This window comes from Asterias amurensis, chromosome 9 (assembly GCF_032118995.1).
Source record: "Asterias amurensis chromosome 9, ASM3211899v1".
Taxonomy (NCBI): domain Eukaryota; kingdom Metazoa; phylum Echinodermata; class Asteroidea; order Forcipulatida; family Asteriidae; genus Asterias; species Asterias amurensis.
In genome coordinates this window covers 692,650-719,553 of record NC_092656.1, presented here as the reverse complement: position 1 = coordinate 719,553, position 26,904 = coordinate 692,650, and the positions used below count along the sequence as shown (strand labels likewise).

The window sequence follows — 26,904 nt, the reverse complement described above, 5'->3', positions numbered from 1 at the left end:
TTTGCCCAGACTTCTGGCTTGAAGAAGCGAGGGGTAGTTCCATTTCATGACAGACTGTCAACTACAGATCTTTAGAGTTGGTTGAACCGTAGATGAACTGTCGCCATGTCCTTTCTGGACAGCTCAATACTCACAGACGTGACGCTACCCACTGAAAAGGGCTCAAGTTTCGCTCATTTTGAATCCTCATTCTGGGTTTCAGATTGAATTGAGGTTGCAGTCGGACTAAGCGGATCAATATGCGACTGTACCTCCGATCACAACAAGAAAAATGCATATTTCTTTGTCTTGTATTTTGCAGTCAGCGTCCACTAGCCGCACGCAAAGAAAATAATGTAATCAAAATTGCCACTGTCATAGTGCTTTGAATGGGGATTTTGTTCTTTTCTTATCTGATTCAAAAAGAGGAATCCTTAAAATAAAAAAAGGAAAACAGATCCGAGAATGGTAATTCTAGACTACTGATAAAAATTGCTGGCCGCACAGACCAAGTCGCTTCATCTGCTTTGTGATTCTTCGAATGTCGCTTGTGCCATTTATTTTCTCAGTTTCACATTTTTACGAAGCAACTATTAGAAAAAGAGCACCCAGACCTTCTCACATTAATAACCTGTTCAATAATTCAGGAATACGTATATCAAAGATGAATAAAACGAGCATGGGACGGATGACTAGTAGTTCTATTATTCCATCCGGCTCGACTCTAAAGGGTGTTTTTCGCTTACATTACAGCGTACGAGGAGAGACTGCCTTAGGTCACATATTATGATCAGGGGATACAAACTCGCATGCGTAAATGAAGCAACCGTCATTACGCTGTTTGCAATGCGCTTATCCATACGACTTCCTGCGGTGCATCGCAGCGAGCCGGTCGCATCGCAAGAAATTTAACGAGAGATAGAGAGGGGAGGCCATGCTTCATGTAACTCAGACCTAGGAAACTACACAAACAGATCAGAGTTATTTTCAAGCGAGGTTGATATCCGTTTGGTTTGACGGGAAGACAGTGCCATCTCTGTGTTTTGTTTTATTATGGAGTACACTTTCGCTTTCAGCAGCGGACCGCTCTCTGTGTTATTAGTGGACATCACTGCTATACTAAGATAACAGGTGTCAGGGCTGTGCAGTAGCAGCCAGTCGTGAATCAAAATGGGATTAACTGATATGTGATGATGAATGAATCTACGTTAATCCCTTTATTGGACTTAGAGGGAGTCACACCGAGCACACCCCCACCTCTTGGATATCTCATCTTTCAGGCGCTCTTCCTTTCGGTCGTCATGGTGGTTACCGTTCTTGGGAACGTCGCGGTAAGTTTACTTTATTAAAAATGTTTCACTCTTAACTTTCTGAACATAAAAATTAAGGCTTCTTTTTCCTTTTCCGCTTTCAAAAGGTGCCAGTATGCCTAAGGGCAATATTTTAGGGAAATTGTGTATGTTTAGCTTCGATGGACGTAAATTATCTTCTATAAAAGCAACTTAAGTCTGCTCATTTACGTTAATATTCCGTCCAAAATATATATTTTTTAATATCACTCCCCCCTATACCCTTAAACCTCCTTGAGCACTAAGTGTCAACGGTTTTGGAAAATCTTATGAGTTATTATTCTCACAACAATGAATATGTATTCAGGAAAGCTACTGCATACAACAATGGGGATTTGTTTAAGCTATTAGGTCCGCCATTTTGTTTTGTGCCCCCGCAGCCTCAGTTTGGTAGCGTGGGTTTTGTCTGGGAAATCAAACCAAGATGGTGAGCAAGTACAATGAAATGTTTTTCTCGCAAGGCAAGGGGTCTGATGGCCGGTGAGTTGCTACCCATAAAGGGTCTATTTACGTTATATGGTTTTTGGAACCCTTCAAATGTTTCACTATGTACAATAATGTACACTAAAAAAGATGAAAATTTCATTTCAAAAGATGGTTTCGTTTTTGAGATAACTGTGAATTTGTCACGCAGTAAGAATATTCGCTATCAGGAATACGCAATCATATAGAAGCGTTATCTTTAACGCTTCTGATAGGCATTAATGTATATATATATATATGTATATTTTGTTTTAAACAAAATTTGGGGGTGATAAAAAGTGATACACTGTTGTATACTGTATATACTGTCTCAAAATACATTAAACTAGCAAAAGCTGCGGTACGTCTGACCACGTAAGTTTTTATAGCATAAATGTTTAGTGCAATAACCAAGTATACAACAAATCTTTATATTTTCAAACAATTGTATATTGTCTATTTCCAGCCATAGTTCTTAATGTTTTTATATGAAGCTGACCAACTGATGTAATTACCTATTATAGGATTTGGATACTTTTTCAAAATGTCCATAGATTTACGCTAAACTTACAGGGTTTGAAGATAATGATAGTGGAAAGCTTCCCTTCAAGTCTTTCTTACTGAGGTGCTGTAGTTTTTGAGAAATGAGTAAAACAATGTCTTGAAAATACGTTTGTAAAATGATTAAAATAATTTTCGTCTCATGAGACGAAAACTTTTTTCATGACATTGTTTTACTCATTTCCCAAAAACTACAACACCTCAGCACGTAGTATTTTCAGGGAAGCTTTCTACTATCATTATCTTCAAACTGTGTAAAGTTTAGTGTAAATCTGTGGACATTGTTTTGTTTTTTTCCTACAAAAGTTACATAGACCCTTTAAAGACATTACACACTTTCGGAACAGAAACAAAATAAAAGTTTACAGATTTACAAATAACAGAAGGTAATGGTAAAAAACTTCTTTTGAAATATTATTCCATGAAATGCTTTACTTTTTGAGAAAACATTACAACAATTATCAATTCTCGACAACGAGAATTACGGATTATAGTAAACACATGTCATGACACGGCGAAACGTGCAGAAACAAGGATGGATTTTCCCGTTATTTTCTCCCGGCTCCGATGACCAATTGAGCCTAAATTGTCACAGGTTTATTATTTTATATATTATAAGTTGTGATACACGAAGTGTGGGCCTTTGGACAATACTGTTAACCGAAAGTGTCCAATGGCTTTAAGGATGATTGAAATTTTTTGTATTGAAATTGAATTGAATATAAACCTATTACGTGTGCAGTTTTCAGCTCCAAACCTGTCAACTTATGCAGCAAATTCTCGTCAAGTGTTCATTGAAACACACGACAAGAAGTGCCGGAAGTATCATTTTAAGATAACAATAATATTAATGACAACCTCTGTATTGAATAGTTACTCAGTACTGCACAACTGTAAAAAAAGAGTGCATGAACCTATAGTAGCCTCTAGACATTAGTTGGTAATGCAGGGGAAAAACATATGTAACAAAATATAAATGCTATTAAAGGCAGGTGGACACTATTGGTAATTGTCAAAGACTAGCCTTCACAGTTGGTGTATCTCAACATATGCATAAAATACCAAACCTGTGAGAATTTGAGCTCAATCGGTCATCGAAGTTGCGAGATAATAATGAAAGAAAAAACACCCCTGTCACACGAAGTTGTGTGCGTTCAGATGGTTGATTTCGAGACCTCAAGTTCTAAATATGAGGTCTCGAAATAAAATTCTTGGAAAATTACTTCTTTCTCCAAAACTATGGCGCTTCAGAGGGAGCCGTTTCTCACAATGTTTTATACCATGAACCTCTCCCCATTACTCGTCACCAGGAAAGGTTTTATGATAATAATTATTTTGAGTAATTACCAATAGTGTCCACTGCCTTTAATATTATAATTCTGAAAATAAAACCACTGATGTCTCATATTTCTAAAAAGTAAACTTAATTAATTAGCTCGCAAGTCTGAGAAAACATTTTAACATGAATTCTTGCTATGTAAAACCGGAAACACCTGGATTAATTCCTACACTTGCACAATAAGTGTCGTTGGTTCTTTTCGGTACAGTCACAAAGTTTTAAACAGTGTTTAGATCACCTGAAAGCTAACCGTTTATAGATAAGGTTGGCAGTATCATGTGGACAATATGCGAGACCAGAGTCCCTTCAAATAAATTTCGTATTTAAATTTTGCCAGTATAAACCAAATATAAGTTAATCAAAAACGAGCGTACCCCAAAATCCTCAGTCAACACAAAAACAAGGCCGTTATTTGGTGTCAACTCTTTAAATTTATGTTACCGGATGTTTGTGTTGCGTGTTTATTTGTTCAGCTGGCGTTTCATATTGATTTATGTGTATAAAAAAATATTTAAATAACTAAACTATGGCATATTTTGACCCAACAAACCTGTAACCCACCCTGAACACCTCAAATAATTCTATAGGAAGAAATCATTCGACTAATAAATGAAACAATCGTTCATAAATGCGAGGAAACCAGCCCTGGTGGCAACATTAATCAATGCATCATTCATATCCTACACCCCACACATCTATCGCACATTGTGTCTACAGGAAACAGCTCCGCGGTTTTGAACTGCTAAGTCACGTTTTCTTTGGGTTTAACAGACACTTTCCTCAAATTTCAATTCATTAGGGCATTATACATACTGAATCCCTCTCAGCTCGTGATAAAGTGATTTTTTGCTCAAAATGAAGAAACACCGCACGGCATTCACACTTTATGATAATAAGTGGCGCGTTTTGGCGATATCAAATTGCTTACTTTGGATAGCACGACTGTTTATTCACCTGTGAAGCCTTTACGTGTGGCGGATCCGGGCTACAAGGGGCATGCTTTATGATATGCTCCTGCCCAGAATATTCATAGTAAATTTATGAAAGAAAAATTATTTTTAAGATTAGGAAATGTTCGTGATTCAGGTTTTTATTTATGCACGACATGGGTGCTTGGCAGAGTTTGTTAGTAAACCACAGTCAACTTAACTACCACAGTCGAGGTATGCTGTTACCCTGATTGCAATTATTTTCGTTTCAATGAGGTTATAGTTGGACCCAATTAGGAGCCATTTGGTGACATGCAGAAAAAAAATTCCACTTTGTTTTACAGGCTTCTAGATCTCAAACAAAACTTAATCAAAAAATCACCGCAATCACGACCGTCTAGTTGTAGTCCAAAGCATGCATCCACCTCCGATGTTAACTACTTAGTGGCCTTTCAGTGACGGGTTGGTGTTGGTGGATTAGTATGTTCCATAAAAAGGGAACTGTATAAAAGTATTCCGCGTTCTTAAAAAGTGTGTTGTAATCACGTATCGTCTTAGTGTTTTTATTAAGTGTCTTCAGAGTCACTCAAAGTAATCAATGCTTCTTAAAGAGCCTTGAGTATTCAAAAGGTCATCGGCGTTTTTCAAAGGTCTTCCGTGTTCTTAAGGATCGAGTCTTCAGTGCTCAGAGTTTCAAAAGGTCTTCGATGTTTCTCAAAATCTCAAGTGTTCTTATCTTCGGTAACCTTTTTTTAAATAAAGTGCAATATTTTTAAAAGTTTCAAAACAGACTCTAAATTTTGCAGCATTGCATTGTGGAGTATTTATATGAATATCGGTTTGCGGTAAAACACAGTATCTAATTAGACGTTTTGTGTTTATGGGAATATAGTAATTCATTGTAAATAGTGTATTAAACTATCTATTGGTACTTTTAATGTAATTATAGCCAATGAAAACCAAATTTATGCATTTGTTCATGATGCAAAAAAAATCAAAACTATCAGCTTATAATTATAACGCTGCAAATTACATATTACAGCATAATAGATTGGCTGTCTCCACGAATGGGATGACGGTACTGCAGCTCTGAAAGAAGTTATCCTCGTAATGCTGATCAACTGCCTTGAAGTAGAATTTACGAACGGGGAGGGGGGGCTTTTTTAAATTATCTTCACTGTCCCTGACTGAGAATAGTTTGATCTGAATGTGTTGAGTCATAGCCTGAACACGGGCAGTGTTCCTATACAGTAGTATAGACTATGCAAGTTTCGTGTATATTCAAACACTTGGACATGTTAAAGTGTGCAAGTTTGTTCCCTATCAGCGAAAAAGAATGGTCCCATAAATGTTTACGTACAAGTAAAACTTGCTCCAACCTCGTTCCCAGGGGTGATCGATCTCACCGCGCCATTTTTTCTCCAGCATGCCTTGCTCGATCATAATGACGAGAGGTATCTACATCGTTTTGGTGGACTTCTCGCAGTTATCTTCACTGTATCCCTTATTGAGATATGTTTACCCTAGCGTGCTCTCTAGTCATCTGATGAACACTATGGACAGTAAGTGTTCACACTAGGGAGGTTGAGGTGCACGTTAAGGCCGGTTTATAGTCGGTCGCGCGATGGTCGTGCGATGGAAATCTTGATGCGCGATTATAAAAAGACACAGTTTTTAGGCCTCAGTCTTAGGATTGCGCGCAAGATTTCCATCGCGCAACCGACTATAAACCGGCCTTTAACGTCAGTTATTGTTATCAGAAAATCCCATTTTCACGTCACGTACGTACGTGCACACTTCATACGTGAGCATGAAAATAAATAAGCCCGAAGTGGTGACGTCACCTAGAAACAACACAATTTGTTTTACGTCCACGTTCACGTTCACGTTTTTGCTCACGTAACGTGTGGCTAAACCACGCTACTACCTACGATCACGATGTAACTCATATCTGCTTCATAAAGTGTCGAACTATTACGGTCGGCCATTTATGGGAGTCAAAAATTTGACTCCCATAAATGGCCGACCGTGTTAGTCGACGAGGTAAAAGGAAAACCGTGAAATTTCGAGGCATGTTTGTGTGGATCATTGTATTCTACTTTAACAACATCTTTCCACCCATATGCATTTTATAAAAAACGGTTACAAACGCTTTTCAAAGACCAACTCGACCAATCCAAGGCAACGTGTTCCTTTAACTGTTATGGTCGTCATTCACTGTACGTCAATGTCAAATGTCAATATCGATGCACAAATCTATGCGATTGTTCAGTATCCAATATCAAAGTTAGATATCCACTCTACAAACCTGAGTGTCCATTGCCCAATATCGATAGAGTGCCCAATATCCAATATCGATGCACAATGTAGACATTCACTGTACAAACCTGTTTGAATGTCCATCTAATATCGAAAAAGCAACATTGACATTCGCTGTACAAACCTATGTGAATGTCAAATTGTATAAATATCAAACTAACTATCCTACATTGCTACAGCCTACTTTACTATCCATAGCTAATGTCCACAACTGCTGATTGATGAAGCAATGTTAAAACATTACCGATAGCCTCACATATCTCCATGAACCAAGTGCAATCATAAAACTTTAAGTGTGTCATGTAGCAGGTGATAGCCCATTATGCACGTTCCAATCTATCAATATACAAAAATAGCAGCGTGTCCGGCAATGCACATTAATATTTAGGTTAGACATGCATCACTTCAAGTCATTTAGCTTTTAATACGGCCAAGAGAAATCGATTTGTTTTTATGGTACGGAGGCCCAAAGGATCTTCCGTTTTCCTTTCTATGTCAGGTACGGAGGCCCATGAATATCTGATTTTTTTTGGGATCCCAACTAAAACGAACTACCGCTTATCACTAGCGGACTTTTTATGCGATACATTGATAATGCGAAAGCTATAAGAATATAAGCAATTAAATATAAATTGTCGGTCAAACTTGCCACGAATTGAGTGGACCTAGCCTCTTTAAAGACAGTGGACACTGTTGGTAATTGCCAAAGACCAGTCTCACCACTTGCTGTATCTCAACATATGCATAAAATAACAAACCTGTGAACATTTGAGCTTGATTGGTCGTTGGTCGTTCGAGACCTCAAGTTCTAAACTTGAGGTCTCGAAATCAAATTCGTGGAAAATTACTTCTTTCTCGAAAACTACGTCACTTCAGAGGGAGCCGTTTTTCACAATGTTTTATACTATCAACTTCTCTCCATTACTCGTTACCAAGTGAGGTTTAATGCTAATAATTATTTTGAGTAATTACCAATAGTGTCCACTGCCTTTAAAGATGATGTAAAACAATACCTCAATCTACGGGGCTCTGGAAGTGCCATCCGAAATCAAGAGATCTTGCAACGATGAGGCGACGCGTCTAGACGCATTTTGATGTTGAAATAACCGCAGTGATAGGATGCACTATTACTCATTGCTTAATCGAGTCTGAGGTATAAATAACCTTTTACCAGGATGAAATATAATCGTTCAAAAGTAGAGTTGGCTGTGGAATATGACATACCAAACTGAATTGAAGAGGTTCCATCAAAACTAAATTGCTCATTTTGCCTGAGAGGGTAAAGTTGTTTTCTATTTTGACAAGTTTGGTCCATTTTGCAATCCGTCTGTTTCTGTTGATCCAAGGCGCCGTTTTGGACCCTCCGGCTGTTCCGTTGCCATGGATAACTTCCACTTAAAGTGTCCTATAATTACACTTATACTCTGCCCCCGTAGGCATTGGTTGCTAGGGAAGTCACGCCATAGAGTCAACATGAAGGGATGTCGTGTGGTATGAACTTAATCGATCTGATGCAGTGCAGTCAAACATAACACATGGATAAATGAAGCATCATTAGGCAGTTAGATTCCCTTTTCCATGTCGATACACGTACCAGAAAACCAACAGCGTGTATGTGATACACTCAGTGGACATTCCATTGTTATCGTGCAGTTTGAGTTAGGGTTGAACTAGTCTTCAAACTTCACGTTTGCACTCTGTATTGTTTTAAGAGATGATATCTTGAGTTTTTTGTTAATCCCCTTCATTTGGAGACGAATTTCCACTTGAAAAAAATACGTAAATTTTAATGAAATTTTGGAAGTCATGACAACATTGAGCCTGTCCACCAGAGGGTACCTAAGACTCTTCAAGAGTAAGATATTAGCCAGGGATTCAGAACGGAAGTCCTCATAGAGTCCTTACAATGTCCAAACACTATATGTTTGATGACTACTATCACAATGTCACGCAAATGTTTGATTATCCATTAAAAGGGAGCTTATCTTTGTTCTTCCGTTGTTTTGACTTTTTTTAGAGACGTCCTCGTTGGTTTTTTACATGAAAGCGAAGAGGATGTACTCACTTTTGTAGGCCTACTCATAGTTTGATGGTAACATCCCCAAACACAGCTCTGTGTTGTATGCACTAAGAAATGTCTTTCATGTCTTTCAGTACTGAAAGACATTTCTTATTTTTGTGCACTTTACAAATACAAGTTTTTCAACACATGTATTTAAAACGAATAGAGCATACTAATCGAAACATCGAGTTGTAGAACTCGAGTTGTTCTTCTCAGAACCATCAAACCATTATTTTGTAACGTGTTACTGTAAACCTCACTGGATTTAATCATACAATTGTTGAATGAAATTTGCTAACAGCAATGTAGACGCATGACAAAACCCCCAATAAACTTTTCCCTGCAAACAGTCAAATAAAAATTTAATTCACTCCAGCAACTAACACCCGTCGGACACCAAGCAGGTGTAAATACAACACCCAGGTGTTTTCGGGGTTATTACGTTACACCAGCTGAAGGCTACATTATTGACCTGGCCACACCACAGCCGAAATGTGTAGCTCTATTCTATTGATGTTCGCAATTGGTGTGTGTATCAATACGATTTCTGAATTTATGAAATATGAAAAAAAGAAAGTGAAAGAGATTTGTAATATAAAGCACTGTTGGTAATTGTGTAAAACCAGTATACGTACTTTATGTAACCCACATTTCTTTACATGAAATAACATGTTGCAAAGGTATTGCAGTAATATGCCCACATCATTATGTACTGTGATGACGAACTCTGTTTCAGTAAGCCCCTGAAGTAGGTGGCAACAGCCCCTGGTGGCAGTTGATTTGGGTTGGTAGCCCAAATCAGTTGAGCATATAGCCCTCACATTGAAGTGACCGTTACTCGTGAGATCAAATCTTAGTTTACTAATTAATTTACAACTCTCCAAATAAAGGGATCTCAAATTAAGCCCTCCAGCAGGACGTCCTTTAGGCCTGTACGATGTCAATTTAATATGTTCATTATTCTCAACAATGCTGACCCTTTACACGAAATTAAAACCGTCAAATTGATAACTCACTGACTATGAAGACATTGCAGAACCAATCCCCCCGAGAAATCTTCGGAGAAAATGTCAGTTAAAAACCAAAAAGCTCAATTCTTCTGGCTTTATACTTCAAGCATGACGTACAAAGAGAGAATCTTCACCAATGATTAGTTGAACTGTACCGTTGTGATCGCTGAAACGGGAGAATCAAATTAAAGAGAATCTTGAACCGACCGGAATTTGAACCATCAACCTCGGGATTAAAGTGCCGGCAAAACAACAACAAAACATCAAAAAACATCGACAACAGCAACAACATCAACAACAACAACAACAACGAGACAATTTTTAGGTCTTAAAATATTTAACTCCTGTCCAACTTCATGCGTTTAACATCCAACCTGTGAAAAAGATTTCAAGTTTGTTTGATCAAAATCTTGAACAAACCAATCTTGGCATTTCATGGTTTCGTCAGTTTTTGTGTGCACCATGGAATTTAGTTTTGTTTCCAAGAATTGGGCACTTATGGAACCACATTTCTAGTACAATTTCCAGGGACAAGATTGGTGCTGACTTAAAGCTTATGAAAATTTATACTTTTAATGCAATATTCAAATGGAAGTACCGGAGGACTGACAAGCTTTACAATCATTTAGTTTCAGATTGGGAATGATCTTGTTTAAATCTCCAATAATAATCAACCATGCACTTTGACTTTTGCACTAATACGACTTCCTAAAAAAAAATCACGCCAGAATTTGCATATAAACTACTTTTGTTACGTGAGAGGCTTACCTAATCTAGCGACCAGAATTTGCCAATGGCTTAGGTGATTAATTAGCCATCCCCAAATTGATCAATTTATATAAACAGGTGTTTTTAAATCACTGTGACTTCTCATTTTTCGCACCAGCTTTGTTAAGCCCTCATCTGAGTGACCTTGTTGGCAGACATAATTCATAAAGGTTGATGTATAGTTGAATAAGAATTTGAATTTGAATCAATTCAGACAAACTGAGTGAAACAGAACCATGAGTTGAACCTTATTAACCCGTTGCACTGTATGACAAAAGTCGACGGCCTCTATAAAGTCAAGAATGGACAACAAAAAGTTGAGATGAAACTTGAGTCATATCGAATGCTTAACATGATCAGTTTATTTCTCCTTGTACTATAGAGGAGCCTAGTGTTCATTTTTGTTGTGTCCGATTTATAAGCCATTGTCATTCAATACACACGAGTGGTTTGACTGACTTATCCTGGCGGGCCGAGTGCTATCGCGTTGATTACGTGCTTGTAATATTAATCACATCGGACACAAACACCTCACAGACGACATTTTGAAATCCCCTGCGTCAATGACAGTAGGAGTGGTGTCCCTTACAGTATGCATACCGAAAAACAACAAACGCAATTTGAGTGGATTTATAATTTGTTGAATTGATTACAAGATAAACTGTCTACGAGAATCAGAATCCTTCTTTAGAGAGAGAAACATCTCATAGGTCTATAATCGAACACCGTTGATGTAAATGTTGTCGTCGTTGTTGTTGTTGTTGTTGTTGTTGTTGTTGTTGTTGTTGTTGTTGTTGTTGTTGTTGTTGTTGTTGTTGTTGTTGTTGTTGTTTGAGGAGGGTGATTATGTTTGAAGGGTAAGCGAAAACACCCTCTTGTTTTTAAAAACATCCTATGCGTGCTTGTATACGTGATGTTAGCCCTAGCGCACTTTGCAAAGACAAAATGGGTTGTGCTTTTCGTGGGTTTTCCTTTGGTTATTTTTTTTAGGGGGAGGGGTGTTCTAAAAAAAATTACCCAACAATTCAATGGCATTAAATTTTGAAAAAGTGAGTCTTTTCCGTGCAAACAGTATGTGCAAAACTTTGTTTACCTACAAATGAGGCAGAAAGATGGCCGACCCAAAGATGAGGCGAAACGTGGATTGGGATGAGAGGTCAAAGGTTCATCTAGGAGGCGGGCAAAGCCGATGTTATTCACGAGCCTCGATGTATGACGTCAGATGTTTAGGTTACGGATAAAGTTGCTTTGGAAAGTACAGAGTGATACTTGGTAAGAACATGGAGTAAGGTAAGAAGAACACATATAGCTCGCAGGAGAAGTGTAGAAACAAGGACAACAACAACACAGAGCGCAATCCTTACACGGCACAAACAGCATTGGAGAGACAAAGCTTACATCTCAGTCTGAAACAGTGTCATAATTATTAACAGAAATATACAATAAACTGGAGTTGCAGACATATTACCAGGAAAATAAAACAGGCTAAATGGAGGAGGGCTAGACACAGAGAATCTGACAACAGGTGGACAAAAAGACTACTGAGGTGGTAACCAAGAACAGGGAAGATCACTCGTGATACTCCATTTGCCAGACGCTCTAAAATATTCCAAAACAAATTAATTTATTGAACCCATACAAATTAACACCTTGGCCTGAACAGATGTTATGCAAGATTACTTTTTATGAGAAAGTCTGGATGAACAATCGAATTCAAGGCTTAATTGCCGTCCCTCTCCAGATAGATCCTGGTGCAGCCTATTATGTGTTAAGTTAATCTCATCATGAGAACAACAAGCAGTAAACACTGATCTCATTATTTGGGGTCCGGCATTTGAGTAACAATTAACTGACCAATCTCAATCCACTCGTCGTTTCAATGGCATCCTAATTACGAAAGATCAAACTTGATTACCATTTTGTAATAAGATGGTGGTGTGTTCGCTGTCGCCTCATCGAGCCGAAACAACACGTCGACTGGAAGATAACGTTTGACTCTGCTTTCTTGACACAATCAAGTGGTGAGAAACGAGTTTGAGAACAATACATTTAATTTGTAATCATCGAGATTGAGTTTGTGTTTCTGGATGCTCACGATTGTGAAATTCACTCCATTGCCCATCTTTCACAGAGATATCTGGAAATAGGCTTAAAGCATTTAATACACCCACCCCCACCCCCCATACAAAATGTGCGTTGTTTGCACTGAAATTGAATTGCCAAATGGTGAAAATGACATTATCACGGGATGTTCTATGGATTGTCTGTTAACTAGAGAAAGGGAAATTAAATTACTCCTATGTCGTCACTTTAATGCAACAGGTATCCAGGTAGAGATCAACTAAGGCTGATGACGTCACAACGACACAGATTTCAATCCAGAAACCTCGCTCCATTTCTATCTCGTTTCCTTTCGAAGACTTCTTCCTCGTTTTTCAATGAAACCCCAAGTCTGTTTACTTACACCGTGTTTATTTTGTCAGCGACACAAATTAACTGTTCTACATGTATCCAAAGACTGCTCTCGTTCGTGTAGGGTGGGTTTGTCTCTCTTTAGAGGTAAGGGGGGTCTTCAATCAAATATACGAAGGACTGAACAAACATAAGACGAGTGTAATTTACCGACAACACGCTTCAAGCACTACGGATCCTAGGTGTGCACACAACCCCCGTAGCGAACCAACAATCGTAATTTTCACCTTACGACACTAGCTTCAATCAAAGCTTCAAAAGAGTCATCTTTTCTTTTGTTTGTTTTTCTCCCAGGATGTCTTGCTGTTCTCCTTAAACAAACATGTTCTGATGAAGTTTGTTCAATTAAAACAAAACCCAATAGATTCTCCTTGGCCTAACTAATTAAGCTTGTTGACTTTTAGTAAGGATAGTTGCTATATGGCAGGGGAACGATCTGAGAATTGACAGTTTTTATAATCTTGATATCTCCAAACGTTCTCAGAAGTATTCTCAACTGAAACATTAAGGAGTTTCATATCATGGTGGTATAGTTAAAGAGGAAGGTATAACATGTCAGTGATGATCGTTCAACACAAGTATAATTTGCAACAGGTATCCTGCTCATTTCTGCTAAGCAATAACCTCTGCTTAAGCAGTTCTACGGAATTGGGCCCTGGAAATACTGGCGTTTGATGATCCCATGGGCTCATCAAGGGGCTCACTTGGATTAGCGCGGGTCGACCCACGTAACCTAATCGAAAACACCCACAATACAAGCCTCCGGTTCGTAAAAACTCATGTGCAAGGGGTTGAGCTTCCAGTTTTGTTTCTAATAAAAACTTCAAACTGTTCACAATTATTGAGCTATCCAATCGAAATTATCGCTCCAGTCCTCTTAGTGAAACATCTAAAACGCATTGACGTCAAGGAACCATTAAGTGCCTTTGTTTAAGAGGAAGGTTTATAGCATGCAGTGATGACCGTACCACGTGATTACATGAGGGTTTTTTTTTTTTTTATGTCGCCAGACACACAAGGCCTGAAGGCCACTTCAAGACGTGGGTTCTATGATCAACTATTTTTCCAGGGGCCGCTTTCACCTATACATGTACTCCTAGGGCTGAAACAGTGTTACTATACCCCCCCCCCCCCCCTTTACATTCCATACTGATGTACGTTTGGTTATCAATCAGAAGCCTGCCTGGAAGAGCAGAAAGCACTACCTCCCAAACTAATGATACTATCATTATTATCGCTCAAACGGAGATCACACCCAATGCACACATTATTGATTCGCTTTGCTTGGAATTGATGAAGCATCAGTCCCTTTTTCAAGAAAAAAGTTTGACGCGGGTGATGTTCAATGTCCATGAATTGTTTCATGTTCTTTCACCCAAATGCAAGACGTGTACAAATTATTGATGATATTTTTAATTCGTTTGACATAATTGAGATTGTTGCTTGCAGGCCCATGATGGGTCAATGTCAGCTAGTTATGTTTTCGCTTTAATTCACCGTTAACATTCGTTCTTCGCCTTCCAGGTAATTATTCTTGCATCACCTGGTCCTGCCAATTCATACGAGATTAAGATGAACAATTTTATTTAGTTGCAGCTATTCGTGTCATTTCCCCATACTCAGATCATTGAACCAAACCGAGACTGGGAGGCAAAAGTATTTATAAAAGTAGACACATAAATGTAGACACTAGATAGTTGACACAAGAACTACACTCAATAAGCGTTTATATGGCCACATTCTACAGTCAACACCCAAAAGCTGGATACATCTGAAGGACATCTGTACACTATAATATTCCTAGTCACTCCATTTCTAAAATTATTTTACAGGGCAATGAGCACTAGGCAACCACAGAAGTATATACTATTCGTCTAAGAAGGAGAAACTGTGGATGAGGCTCCTTCAAAACCACTCAACCCAATGGGTCTGAACATCCAAGAAGAAAATGACTCATAAACTTTTTTCGTTGCCTATTCATCTTCCCCACAGATATCCCCTTTTTTTTAGCCTGCCCCATTCACTAATTGATTACTTTTTTTCCTTGCTACCTTTGATCTTGTCCTTTGTGTTTCCATCTTGTTGTGGTCAAACATTAATTAACCCCTTGTTTTTATGTGTGCTTTCTGCCACTTTGTTCTCTAATCGTGTATTTCCAATCACGTGTGTTGTGTTGTGTCGTATCGTGTCGTGTCGTGTCGTATCGTGTCGTGTCGTGTCGTCATTTAGCCTTCTAGAAAGACTCTGCTAGGGTCGAAACATCAGGCCATTGACCATTTTTGTTTTCATTAAAAAAATACAAAGTAAGCTTAATCTTATGACCATTTAGTTGAATAAATTGTAAATCAGACAAACTCAGTTCATGTGTTTGTTTCCCTGTGAGCAGATTAAAGTTAAAACTTTAAATGTAGGGTATTTTTACTTCATCGGCTAAATGTCAAATTTAACGCAGTTGCGTAACTTTAAATCTTGTTTTTACAACCAGTTGAGAAAACAGTCTTGCCTTTTGGGAATACACTGGCAGCGTGTTCCCCTCGCACAGAATAAAGGCTGAATTAACAGCAAATCCTTTGGCCTGATTAACCTCCGTCTGAATACACTTGCCTTAGATTGCTTTGCACATTATTCTTAGATGCAGGCTGACATTTTCATTCTCCGTGATCTTAACTTCGAAGGGACTTCTTTCTAAAAAATAGTTTATACTATATCAAGCTGCAGTTCTTAATTCTCACCTATTAAGATACGGCCATTATTTGATGCAGTATTTTCCATCAGTTTCAAATCGATACAAGGGCGCCATCAATGTTGGGTCAACTTTGCAATCCCAGATGGGAAATATCCACTTTCTCCCTTATGGATTTTTACATTTTTTGAAACATAAAAATCATAACTTGTCAACTTGAAGCTAAATTGACAGTTTGGTAAAATATGGCTCTTATAAACGAGCATGATCAAATTCAAAATTGTACATTAACGTCCCGATCAAAAATACCGTTGTAAAGATGCCAAACATAAATGTACAGACTGCACAATAATAATTATTGTTGATAACTTCAGTATTATATCGTTACAAACTTTAATTTGGTGATGAGAACAAAACATTTCAGAAGGCTTTATGCAATTTTGTCGCAACGTAAAATACTCACAGGGCATAAAACCGCAGCCTTTTCCTCACAATATAACACATTATGCAAGTCTCTAAAAGAGGTATTAGAAAAGCGCCCCAGGAGTGAAAAACGGCAAGAACTCATTAGCTTGTCAGATGGAAAATCTTGTATAAGTCGCGTGATCAATCATAGTTCATAAAAAATCCTTGATGACATATAGGGTACAATGGAACATCACGGCACACTGTGGAGCAGGAGATGTTTCTGTGGTCAGCAATGAGTAGAATGTCTCGCTAACAGCAGTGGACAGCAATTCCTCCTGCATTGTAGGGACCTACGGGAGCTGAGTAAACAGTTAGAGTAGAATCTCTACTCATTACTCATAGGCCAACTACTCAGTTGAGCACTTTGGGGTTTTGGGTACAACTACTAATGAACCTATTGGGGTTTCAGTTGAAGCCGTTTGGAGTTTTTGAACACTGAGAAGGCTATTAAGGTCAACTACTCAGTTGAACACTTTTTTTTTTTTTTTTTTTTTTTGGGGGGGGGGGGGGGTTCGGACAGTACCCATCAGCAGGAAGGTCAGCAACATGGTGACCTTTTGGGGTTTTGATCCAGTACTCGGTCATCTGCTAGTTAAACACTCGTGTAGCGGTCAACAGTTTAGCCCTTTTGAGTTTATTGGTGCAGCAGTCAAGTAGCTCGACTACAGTTGAACCCTTTTCGTATTTCTAATGCATGAAGTAGATCAACTACAAATTTGTTCGGCACAGTATTATTTTGATAACTCTAACTATCCCTTTCGTATGGTTTATTCACTCAAATAGGTTAACAAATTTGGTTTGTCCCAAATTTGGTTATTTCAAAGTTAAACCAAATTGACTTTTCTACAAAACAACTAGACAGACGAGCTCGAGGATTTTTTCATTGAATCCTGTAAATATTGTAGTAAAGAGTTAACCCCATCCGAACCTGAAGGGAAAATAATCAAAACCTGCCAAGCTGTATTGGATCCCTATCCCAGCACTGGGGACAAATTACTCTAAAATATGGTTTTCAAGACATTCCACTCTACAAAATAATAAAATGATTGGTAGCCAATTTGTCACAGTTTGGTCGAGTATGTGTCATTCTAGCTGAACAGCAAAAGTAAATGTTCGCGTAGCATGATAATAAATTGTTGTTTGCTGAAGGCAAGTAGGTAACATGAACAGCGAGTCTGTGGTTGGGGGGGGGGGGGGTTGAGAACGGGCCATGCGAGAAAGTGAGGCATCGTTCGATCGTTCCGTTTTGTATATTTATAACTGCAAACTGCAGTGTGGGTCCGACAGTGTGGGCCCGAGGCCCGACCTGGTTAGAATACACGCAGCAGCGTTCGATCCTCCTTTATATGACGTTTTGTTCCAGGCACTTTTGTAGCTCCTTGACATTCCATATATACACTTCTTCTCTTTTGTGTGGAGGACATTTTAAGAGCGGAAAACACGCTGCAGTTCATGTCAGTTTGTGCCGGACATGTTTGTGATGTTTGGGGTGTTTTCGCGCCATCGAGGGGGGGGGGGGGGTAGAACATTACAGCAACAATGTTTTTGATTTCTAATATTCTTCCAGGACCCCAGAACTTATTTATCGTATTTTGTTGAGATGTTTTGTCTTCTTTGTTCGTTCCTTTTCCCCAAATTTCTCTATTTCCAGGTTAAACAAGTTTCCAGACAACTATTTTTTTGTGTTTGAATTTGTTTTGTTTGCATCATTGATCTTGTGACAGTTTCTGTGGAAACAGGAGTTAATTTTGTTGTTCCCCAAAAAATAAAAAAATCTTGCTATGCTATTCGTATATTGATCTTGTGACAGTTTCTTTAGAACTCATTGATTACCATGACATCTGTTATTCCAAAGAAAGTAAACAACAACAAGTTCAATTCATCGAGTCCACCACAACACTTTAAAAAGGCATCCTTCTCGGAAGCTGTAGTTTAATTTTGTTCCCTCTGGCCGCGTGTTGTTGATATATAGATACTAAGCCTGAAGTTAGACCGTCAGCGGTTCTGTTTATTTGAAGCATCAGTCACGTGCATCGCATTACGATTTAAACATCATTGATTGATCGCTTTGGACACGTGACCTACATCATCTTGATGATACATTGATTCATCCATCTCGGTACGAATCCTGTGTCTTAAAGGCATCAGACACGTTTGGTTAATGTCAAATTCCACTTTCTCACTTGGTTTATCCCTACATATGCATAACATAACAAATCTGTCGAAGTTGCAAGAAAATAATGAAATAATACCCCTTGTTGCACTTTGTGTGCGCTTTCAGATTCTTGAGAAAGGCTTCAGGACTAAAGTCTTTCTCAGATTCTTAAATATATTTGAGTGAGAAATTACCTCTTGCTAAAAAGTACGTTACTTTAGATGGCGTCGTTTCTCACATTACAGCTCTCCGTTGCTCATTTCCAAGTAATTTTGTACGCTAAAATATCTTTTGAAAAATTATCAAACGTGTCCAGTGTCTTTTAAGTTAACATATTCGTTTGATTCTGTGTGAGTTTGGGGTAGTTTTGTTATAGTTACACCACTTTGTTTTACAACTGTTTTAAAAGTAAAATCTTATATGTGTGTGTCTTTTCTCATAGGTGTGTTACGTGGTTTATCGCACCCGTAGTATCACCACAGTGACCGGTATGTGTATCACCTCATTGGCCCTAGCTGATCTATTTCGTGGTGTCTTGGTTCTACCCTTCGTTATAATGGCGTCTGTGCTTGGTGGTGATTGGGATCTTGGTGATGTGTTGTGCTCTCTGAGTGGACTACTTTATACACTATTTGGCACGGCGAGTGTCATGACATTGGCGGCCGTTTCGATTGATAGGTAAACTACATGTTTGTTTGTAGTTGTTGTTGTTTTTTGTTATTTTTTTTTAGATGGTTTTCCAGTCAACAAGGGAACTCGGAAATCTCTCACCAGGGGGAAATAAACACGAACAAATTGCATCAGCCAATCTCTCTCATTTAAACATTGGTTTAACATCTATTATTACATTAAGTGCACAAATCGATAAATTGTGATTCAATAACTATAGACGACATTACAATAGTCATAGTAAAGGCAGTGGTTCTAGGATTCGAACCCACAACATGCAGTCTATTCACCTCGATTTTCTTGTCTCTCCATTTCTTCTGTCATATTTATGTAGCGAAAACGAGGCTTAAAGTGATAACCAATGTGTGTTTAACTGCATGTTGCTGTACTCAAGCTTTCAAGTGCATGGTTGAAGATAAAACAAAACAAAATGGGAATTTTGTTTTTCGAAAAGAATTGCAATTAATAAATTCCAAGAAGTCCTTCAACGGGAATTATTTGGATGAAGCATGATGATAAAGTTAATATCACCTAGTACAGGAGTATATTATAATCCATCAATGATATTTTATCCTGGGGCAAGGTTTCACCGATATCCGGCTTTGCATCGTGTTAATCAGCGTTCAAATCACCCTTGGATTAAAGGGGAATATTATTGCACTCCCATGTAATTTCGAGATTTAAAATTACAGTAACACCAAAATGAAATGGACGCCCGTCCTGTTTTAAAGATGCCTTGCACGATTTATCCCGATTAAACGTGATTTGACTGTTTGACGGCTATGCTCTGATTGTATCGAGTATAAACTTACATTTATGAGAATTGCACGATGAACTGTACTAGAAGTTTGGGTGCTCCACTTGTTGCAATCCCCATTTGTACTTTGTGTTTAGTTTAGTTATAAGCTTTACTTATTTACTTGTTATCAATATTCTTGTACCTTTCTTGTTGTACAAATGGAAATAAAACAAACCAACCAATTAGTCCTTGCTTTTTGCGATCACAAACTGTCATACCCTGTCTATGGTTTGACCTGGAATTATCCCACGTGTGAGTTCGGCCCGTAAATGTAGCCCATGAACTCGGTCGTAAATGTTAAAGGAACACGTTGCTTTGGATCGGTCGAGTTGGTCTTTGAAAATCGTTCTGTAACCGTTTGTTGTAAAATGTATATGGTTAGAAAGATATTGTAAAAGTAGAATACAATGATCTACACAAATATGCCTCGAAATTGCGTGGTTTTCTTTTTACCCTGTCGACTAACACGGTCGGCCATACTAATGGCCGACCGTGATAGTTCGCGACGTAAAAGGAAAACCGTGCAGTTTCGAGTGATACTTGTGTGGATCTTTATATTCTACTTTTAAAACATCTTTCTAACCATATGCATTTCATAACAAACGGTTTCAAATGCTTTTAATAGACCAACTCGTCCGATCCAAGGCAACGTGTTCCTTTAAGCCAACCTGAGCACACACACACAGCTCTATGTTACATGGACATACGTTTGTTCTGTGCGGTTACATACCTAGTTATTGCAACACTGGTGGAAACACTGTGTGAACGTGTGAAGTCCACAGAGTGTTTAAAGTCCTCTTTTAATCTCACGTCCATACTTCAAATGTAACACTAAGCCACACAGGATGAGACGGCCATTATCACCCCCTCACCGACCTCAGTATTGTGTAATGTTAGTACATCAGGGTCCCCTCACATAATGAACAATCAAATTGGATCTATATTCAAGTTACAGTTTTTTCAAATATTAATTAGCTTTCTAAATTAACTTGTGGCATATTACTGGGCATCATTACCAGTTCATAATTGATAATGACGTCATTACGGACGTGATTGCGAATCAGGGCCTATTATTCTGCAAACAATGGGTAAAAAGGACCTCCATCTTGGAGGGTCAAACAATGGACACATGCAGGCGTGTACTCCATACACAACTTCTGCAACCTTGGTGTAGACGTTGTTTGAGTGTGTGACTCTACAAAAAGTCATATATTTTGTTGAACTGCTGAGAACACAAATTTGCTTAGTACAGAAAGACCTTGCTTAGCAGACACAGGTTATCAGCGATAAACGCCATGTCATAATGTAACTTATAACAGGTCCTCTGATTAGGGAACTTTCTGTCGAGGCAGCCTTTATCATGAATCCTAAACTGGCAGAACATTTGTATAGTATCGAACCAAATCATCGTCTATTGTTCCATTGTTTTTATGGGCCCCACAAGGACACTCCTATACGCCCAGTTTTAGTAACGTGTGTACTCAACGTACGCGTGTGCTATTCTAACAGGGGAAGCGATACAGTAGTGACGTCATCTGAGTCTAAGGGGCCGTGGTGTAACCGATAATTTTCATTGGATGAGGGAGCAAGCTGGTGTAATGGGATAACTATGGGGCTAATTAATGTAACAGACCAATTCATTTCCGCATGTATCGCTCTTAGAGAGGCAATGGTTCGAGGATTGGGGCACACCCCCAGTCCCTGTAGTGCCACTGAGGTGAACCGCAATGCATACAAGTCGCCTTTAACGTATGAAGCCCAACTGCCTCGCCTTTTATAAGACCCATGTAGACATCTCTAAAGCCTCCAGCCAATTTCAACAGGAAATCTCGAGCCGTTACGCGCTAGTTTCAGTTCCGAAGAAAACAGTTATTTGTGTCTACATTTGAATGGCTCCTTCGACAAGGAGCGACACTCAGATCAAAGATTTGGTTTCATTCCGTGCAATACAGAGCAAAAGAACAATTTAACTGCTCTTTTAAAAGTAGGAAATGTCTCACCAGGTTAAATAAAGCATTACATGATGTCTCTGATGGGGCATAAGATTTTCAACACGGCACTACGTGCCTCTTAGTTCTCTCAAAAATACTTTTCGTTAAATTTTCCAGAAATAACTCATAATATGAGTCATTTCTGGAAAAAACGAATGTACAGATTGCTTTGAGGAAAAAACGTTTTGTCTGAAAAGAACTGAAGATTAAAAAAAAAACGGATTGGTACTCAACAAGGTTAAATGTCTATACAGAAAAAGAAATTAAATATTGTTAATAAGCTTAAAATTGCTCATCATCAGTAACAAAACATTAATCCACATACACATCAAGCAAATAACTGGGAACAAAATGACACTTGCACCAATGTAATAAGCAGCTATACTGTCTACCAAGCTTGCCATTGCACTTTAAACAATTATGTCAAGCGTGTGTTAACTTTCAGTTGCCTAAAATACAAACACTATTTCAATATGTGTTTTTCATTTATTTATTCAAACATATTTCTTCATAATACGACAACAAACCAAAACAAATTATGTGCTTCGATGAATATGTTAAGTTCTGTACGACCATTTGGCGGATGAACCGACTCTGACATACAGCTGCAGCCGTTTAGGTTCACAGCCACTGCCCAATCCGTCAATTTGGACGCAAACTAACCTAACATGAAAAGTAATTTCTCAACTCATAGCGATGCCGTCAAAATTGATCTAACACTACAAGACATTTCTATTATATTGTGATACCCCGGTATTACATAGTAATTTCCCTCGTGTTTTAGTCGGAACATCCCCCGTGTAACGTCGTAATATCCACCGTGTACTCAGCATCCCCGGTGTATCAATGCTAATTTGTACAGTTATGTTCCCAAGCAATATCCAAATGTAATTATTAAGCTCCTGTGAACATTACACAATCAGTTTTCGTGCGGTTTAGAGGAGGAAAGAAATCCCGGAACCACGGATTAATGAGCGTCATGGAGCCTCTCGTCTTGGTCCCGAAATGAGAGCCGAGTAAATTTTAACACAGAGCATGTTTAATCACTGTACTCTTATATTCCCCTCCGACGATTCTCTCATTTCCGTCTTCTAATCACCAAAAACATAAAGCGTGGAGAAGAAAAAGAGGAAATGTCATAAAATATTCCCTTTATTGGTAATGGGGAGGTAATCAGATACATTGGTTGTAAGCTGATGAGCCAAAATGATATGAGAGTAGGATAGCTGTAGTTACCGCGATCAATTGTCTCTTATTGTAACTTCTTAAGTTCACCTTTGGATCCTTGGCGAAGCTTGAGCTGTAGGTCTTTGCTTTTTATTCTTTATTGACAAATTTAATGAATAATTCACTTGAGATATGGAATAAATTATAGGCTAATGGTAAATGGTATGGGTAAGTTTGGGACATTAAAGTCGCCTTATTCCCTCTTTCCAGTAAAGTTTTCTTACATGAAATTATAGTTATATAAGTAACAAAACAACCAAAGAAGTTGTAACTAATATAGCTGCTATGATCATAAACAATGATATGAACATAACGATGCTTGTATGCTACCTTTCTTCGCAGGATTAGTATTGTGTCGCAAGCTGATTGCAGACAAAGATTGAATAAATTATTTCTAAGTTCTAAAGCAGGTTCCGTCTCTGTTACCCAAAGGTGGCCTTGTTTCGTTTCTGTGGTTGCACTATCGCCGTACACATTGACATTGCCCTCGGCAGTTACACCTTACTTAAATCAAAACGTTTCATCTATTTACATGCGTGCGTCCGGCTGGCAAATTCAAGGTAAATCGGCAGTATTCGGAAGATCTCGCTGATATTCCGGGGACTATAATTTGCATATTGATCACATGTCTGGCCTCAAAATGTTTGTTGTTTCAGCATTGCATATAGATTAGGCTGGCGTTCGACGATTCCTCAAATTTGCCTATGCGAAGTTTAAGTTGGCTGATAGGCCTGGTGAATGGTGCTTCACCGCGTTGTAGATAGTGCGGCCATTGTTTATTTATTCGCCTCCCAGATTTAAAGCAAGTCGTATCTGAATTAGTGGCTTCGTCGGCTGTGGCTGTGGTTTGGTTGTCACGTGACCGTGCGTTTCAGCACGATAAGCCCATGTGCATCAGCCACAGCTGCATTCGCTGCTGAAGCCGCAGCCACAGAGTCGGGCACGCGCCGTGAGTCTGGATGAGAAAGTCTCCTTTTTTCCTTGGTTATGAATGTTACCTGTTAAGCCTGATTCGAATTGGCGGCAACAGCTACGGCTACGGCTGTTGCTAAGGGTCTCACTAGGACGTGCTATACTTCAACACGTGATCACGCGTAAATTCAGCCGTAGCCGTAAAGTCATACTTGTGACCGACATGGCTTTATTATTGTCAGTATAGGAGTTTCAATAAAAGCTGCTTTAGCACAAAAGTAGCTAAAAACAGCAACATTGCTTACCAGAATAAGGCGTTATACTAACCAAAATACCGCATCACATGTACACATTGTGAATGATATCCTTTAAATACGTGTTACAAAAATTGTTTGCTTAAGCAGCTTTATGCATTTGGGGCCTGTTATGAAACAAAATGGCCTCCTAGTCAAAATCTCACGCGCCAGCAATCGAAATGTACAAAACCCGTGCACAATCAACGACAAAAAGAAGACTTTTATACAAGGTGCTTCTCGTTGTGCCGTTTTGTCGCATACATCATTTTATCCCATTATCATTTCGCCTCCTTCTTGACTCGCATTATTTTGTTTGAGTAGAAACATTGACAAAGTGAATAGTTTGAGGATTATGGATTTGAACACGTGCCCAAAGTCCGATGAAATGAGCCAATTACTGCCACCATGGGTTCCCCCGTCAACTGCAACCTAATCAAAGAAAGTTCTCTACAAACACGTCCATACAGCAACCCCCCCCCCCCTTGTGTTTGTCTTTCCATATTGTTACCATGGCGACGGAGAGGTTTTATATTTAAAGTGTAAATGTCAATGATGACTGATGGGTCGTCATGGTTTCTAGAGAGAGGTCCGTGGTTTGATAACGACTGGCACTTCAAAAAACAGGGGTCACTAGTTTATTGATAATGACCTGCCTTTTGAAGTATTGACCGACTCATTGTGTTGGCCTCGTCCGTGACGTCAGAAACAAAACAGAACAGCAGTGCTTAGAGAGATAACTGATGCTTTGAACCGTACTTATTGGTGGCCTGAATCCATTTTTTGCACTCCTTTTTAATCTGAAAGTTGGTGTTAAATGTGCTCAGAACATCCACTTGTAAAATGCCACTTTTTAATCTTAATAATAATAATATTAATAATTTATTTTTAGTAAAGCGTCTTCATAAAAAATCTCAAAACGCTGTACAGTATTCTTACATTTATTATAAACATTAAGCTAAAAAGAGTAAGCAAAATACAGCAAAATTACATTGTACAATAAGAACGACAAAAACAAACAATGACATACACCAATACGAGACAATTCAACAATATTACACCACAGAAAATCCAATGAAAAATTATGTCGTGCGACAAATTGGTCCAATAAAAGATGGCTGGTAGTGCTACAATTTATAAACTTTATCATAAAACTGTTGTTCAGTTAGTGGTAACAACTTTTCAACATGGAATAAATTGTGTCTTTCCCGATAGGATTGTGTTATCTTTTGGGGCTAAATTGAAGGATCCAACGTGATTGTTACGTAACAAAATTTCTTTCTTGTCTATTTATTATAGATATGTCGCCATTTTGAAGCCTCTAAAGTACACGTCCATCATCACTACTCTTCGAGCAGCGTGTTTTATTTGTTGCATATGGCTACTAGCCATTCTCATGTCACTATTACCAATTATTGGCTGGTCCAGTTACAAGTTCACTCCATGGAATGGAATATGTATCGCTAACTGGACTGACTACAAGCCGTATGCTTACTTCTACCTATGCCTGTCGTTTATTCTGCCATTTTCCGTCCTGGTTTTCTGCTATTATAACATATTCAAGGTTGCAAGGCACCAGTCTCGACGCGTCATGTCGCTGGAAGTGACGTCAGTGGACGGACCGCACTCGACGGGGCATAGGATGAACCCCGGGCAGCGGCCTCGCAATGGACGACCTCGCCTCGTTATGAGGAAAGAAAAGAAAGCAGCTGTCACTCTCTTTGCTGTGATGGGAGTCTTTATTATATGTGTCACTCCATACAATGTCGTCCATCTCGTCTATGCCTTCAAGGGAACGCAGAACTTACGAGTTGCTCTCGGCGTTACCTCAATGCTTTCATTTGTGAACTCATCAGCCAACCCGTTAATCTACGGTATTTTGAATCGTAAGTTCCGTCACGTGTTCCTAGAGGTCCTGAAATGTCGTTACTGCCCGCGATGCTTTTGCTGCCGCGATGACGGCGCAGGTTTCCGGCACGACGACATCCCGTCCGATATCCCAACGGCCAGCATGGGGCACAGACTAAAGCCAGTACCACGTGACAGTGGTTACATAACATCCTACACGCACACCACAAGCTCCCGTGCCGGAGTTCCAGACATCTTTGCAGTTTCTGTGACATCAACGAGTAATACCTTAGCGTCCTTGGGGGGTAACATGAAATCAGTCGGCAAGATTGCACAGGGGCAACTTCCAATGATTGAGGACATATCAGATGAGGATCTTGCCAGCCCGGGGATAATCAAGAACGGAAAGCTACTTCACCCAAAGGGAGGGTTAAGAGCAAGGTTTGTTGATGTGTGTGAATCAGCTCCCGGTGTTTCTACGGATAACTCGTCGGGTCCGTTCGATACTGCTGCTGGTTCAAGCAGCAAGGAATCCACACAGAAATCGCCGGTAGACGACAGAGACTTTAGAATACTGTTGTCTCCGAGTACACTTTAGCACGGTATTCC

The 26,904-nt window shown here is 39.0% G+C and overlaps 1 protein-coding gene across 1 annotated transcript; it reads left to right on the top strand.

Moving 5' to 3' along the window:
* The first annotated feature begins 1,169 nt into the window (after window positions 1-1,169).
* LOC139942238 (histamine H2 receptor-like) lies at window positions 1,170-26,893 on the top strand. The gene is made up of 3 exons (XM_071939025.1): window positions 1,170-1,310; window positions 18,999-19,234; window positions 25,747-26,893. Exons 1-3 carry the CDS (start codon window positions 1,170-1,172, stop codon window positions 26,891-26,893), a joined length of 1,524 nt encoding a protein of 507 aa, XP_071795126.1.
* The last annotated feature ends 11 nt before the right edge of the window (window positions 26,894-26,904 follow it).

What these genes read in the sequence shown, in the direction of transcription:
- LOC139942238 (XM_071939025.1), top strand. Translation starts at nt 1,170, where the DNA reads ATGATGAATGAATCTACGTTAATCCCTTTATTGGACTTAGAGGGAGTC. An exon ending in CCGTTCTTGGGAACGTCGCG is followed by an intron (nt 1,311 to 18,998) that starts GTAAGTTTACTT and finishes CTTTTCTCATAG; the next exon opens with GTGTGTTACGTGGTTTATCG. An exon ending in GCGGCCGTTTCGATTGATAG is followed by an intron (nt 19,235 to 25,746) that starts GTAAACTACATG and finishes TATTTATTATAG; the next exon opens with ATATGTCGCCATTTTGAAGC.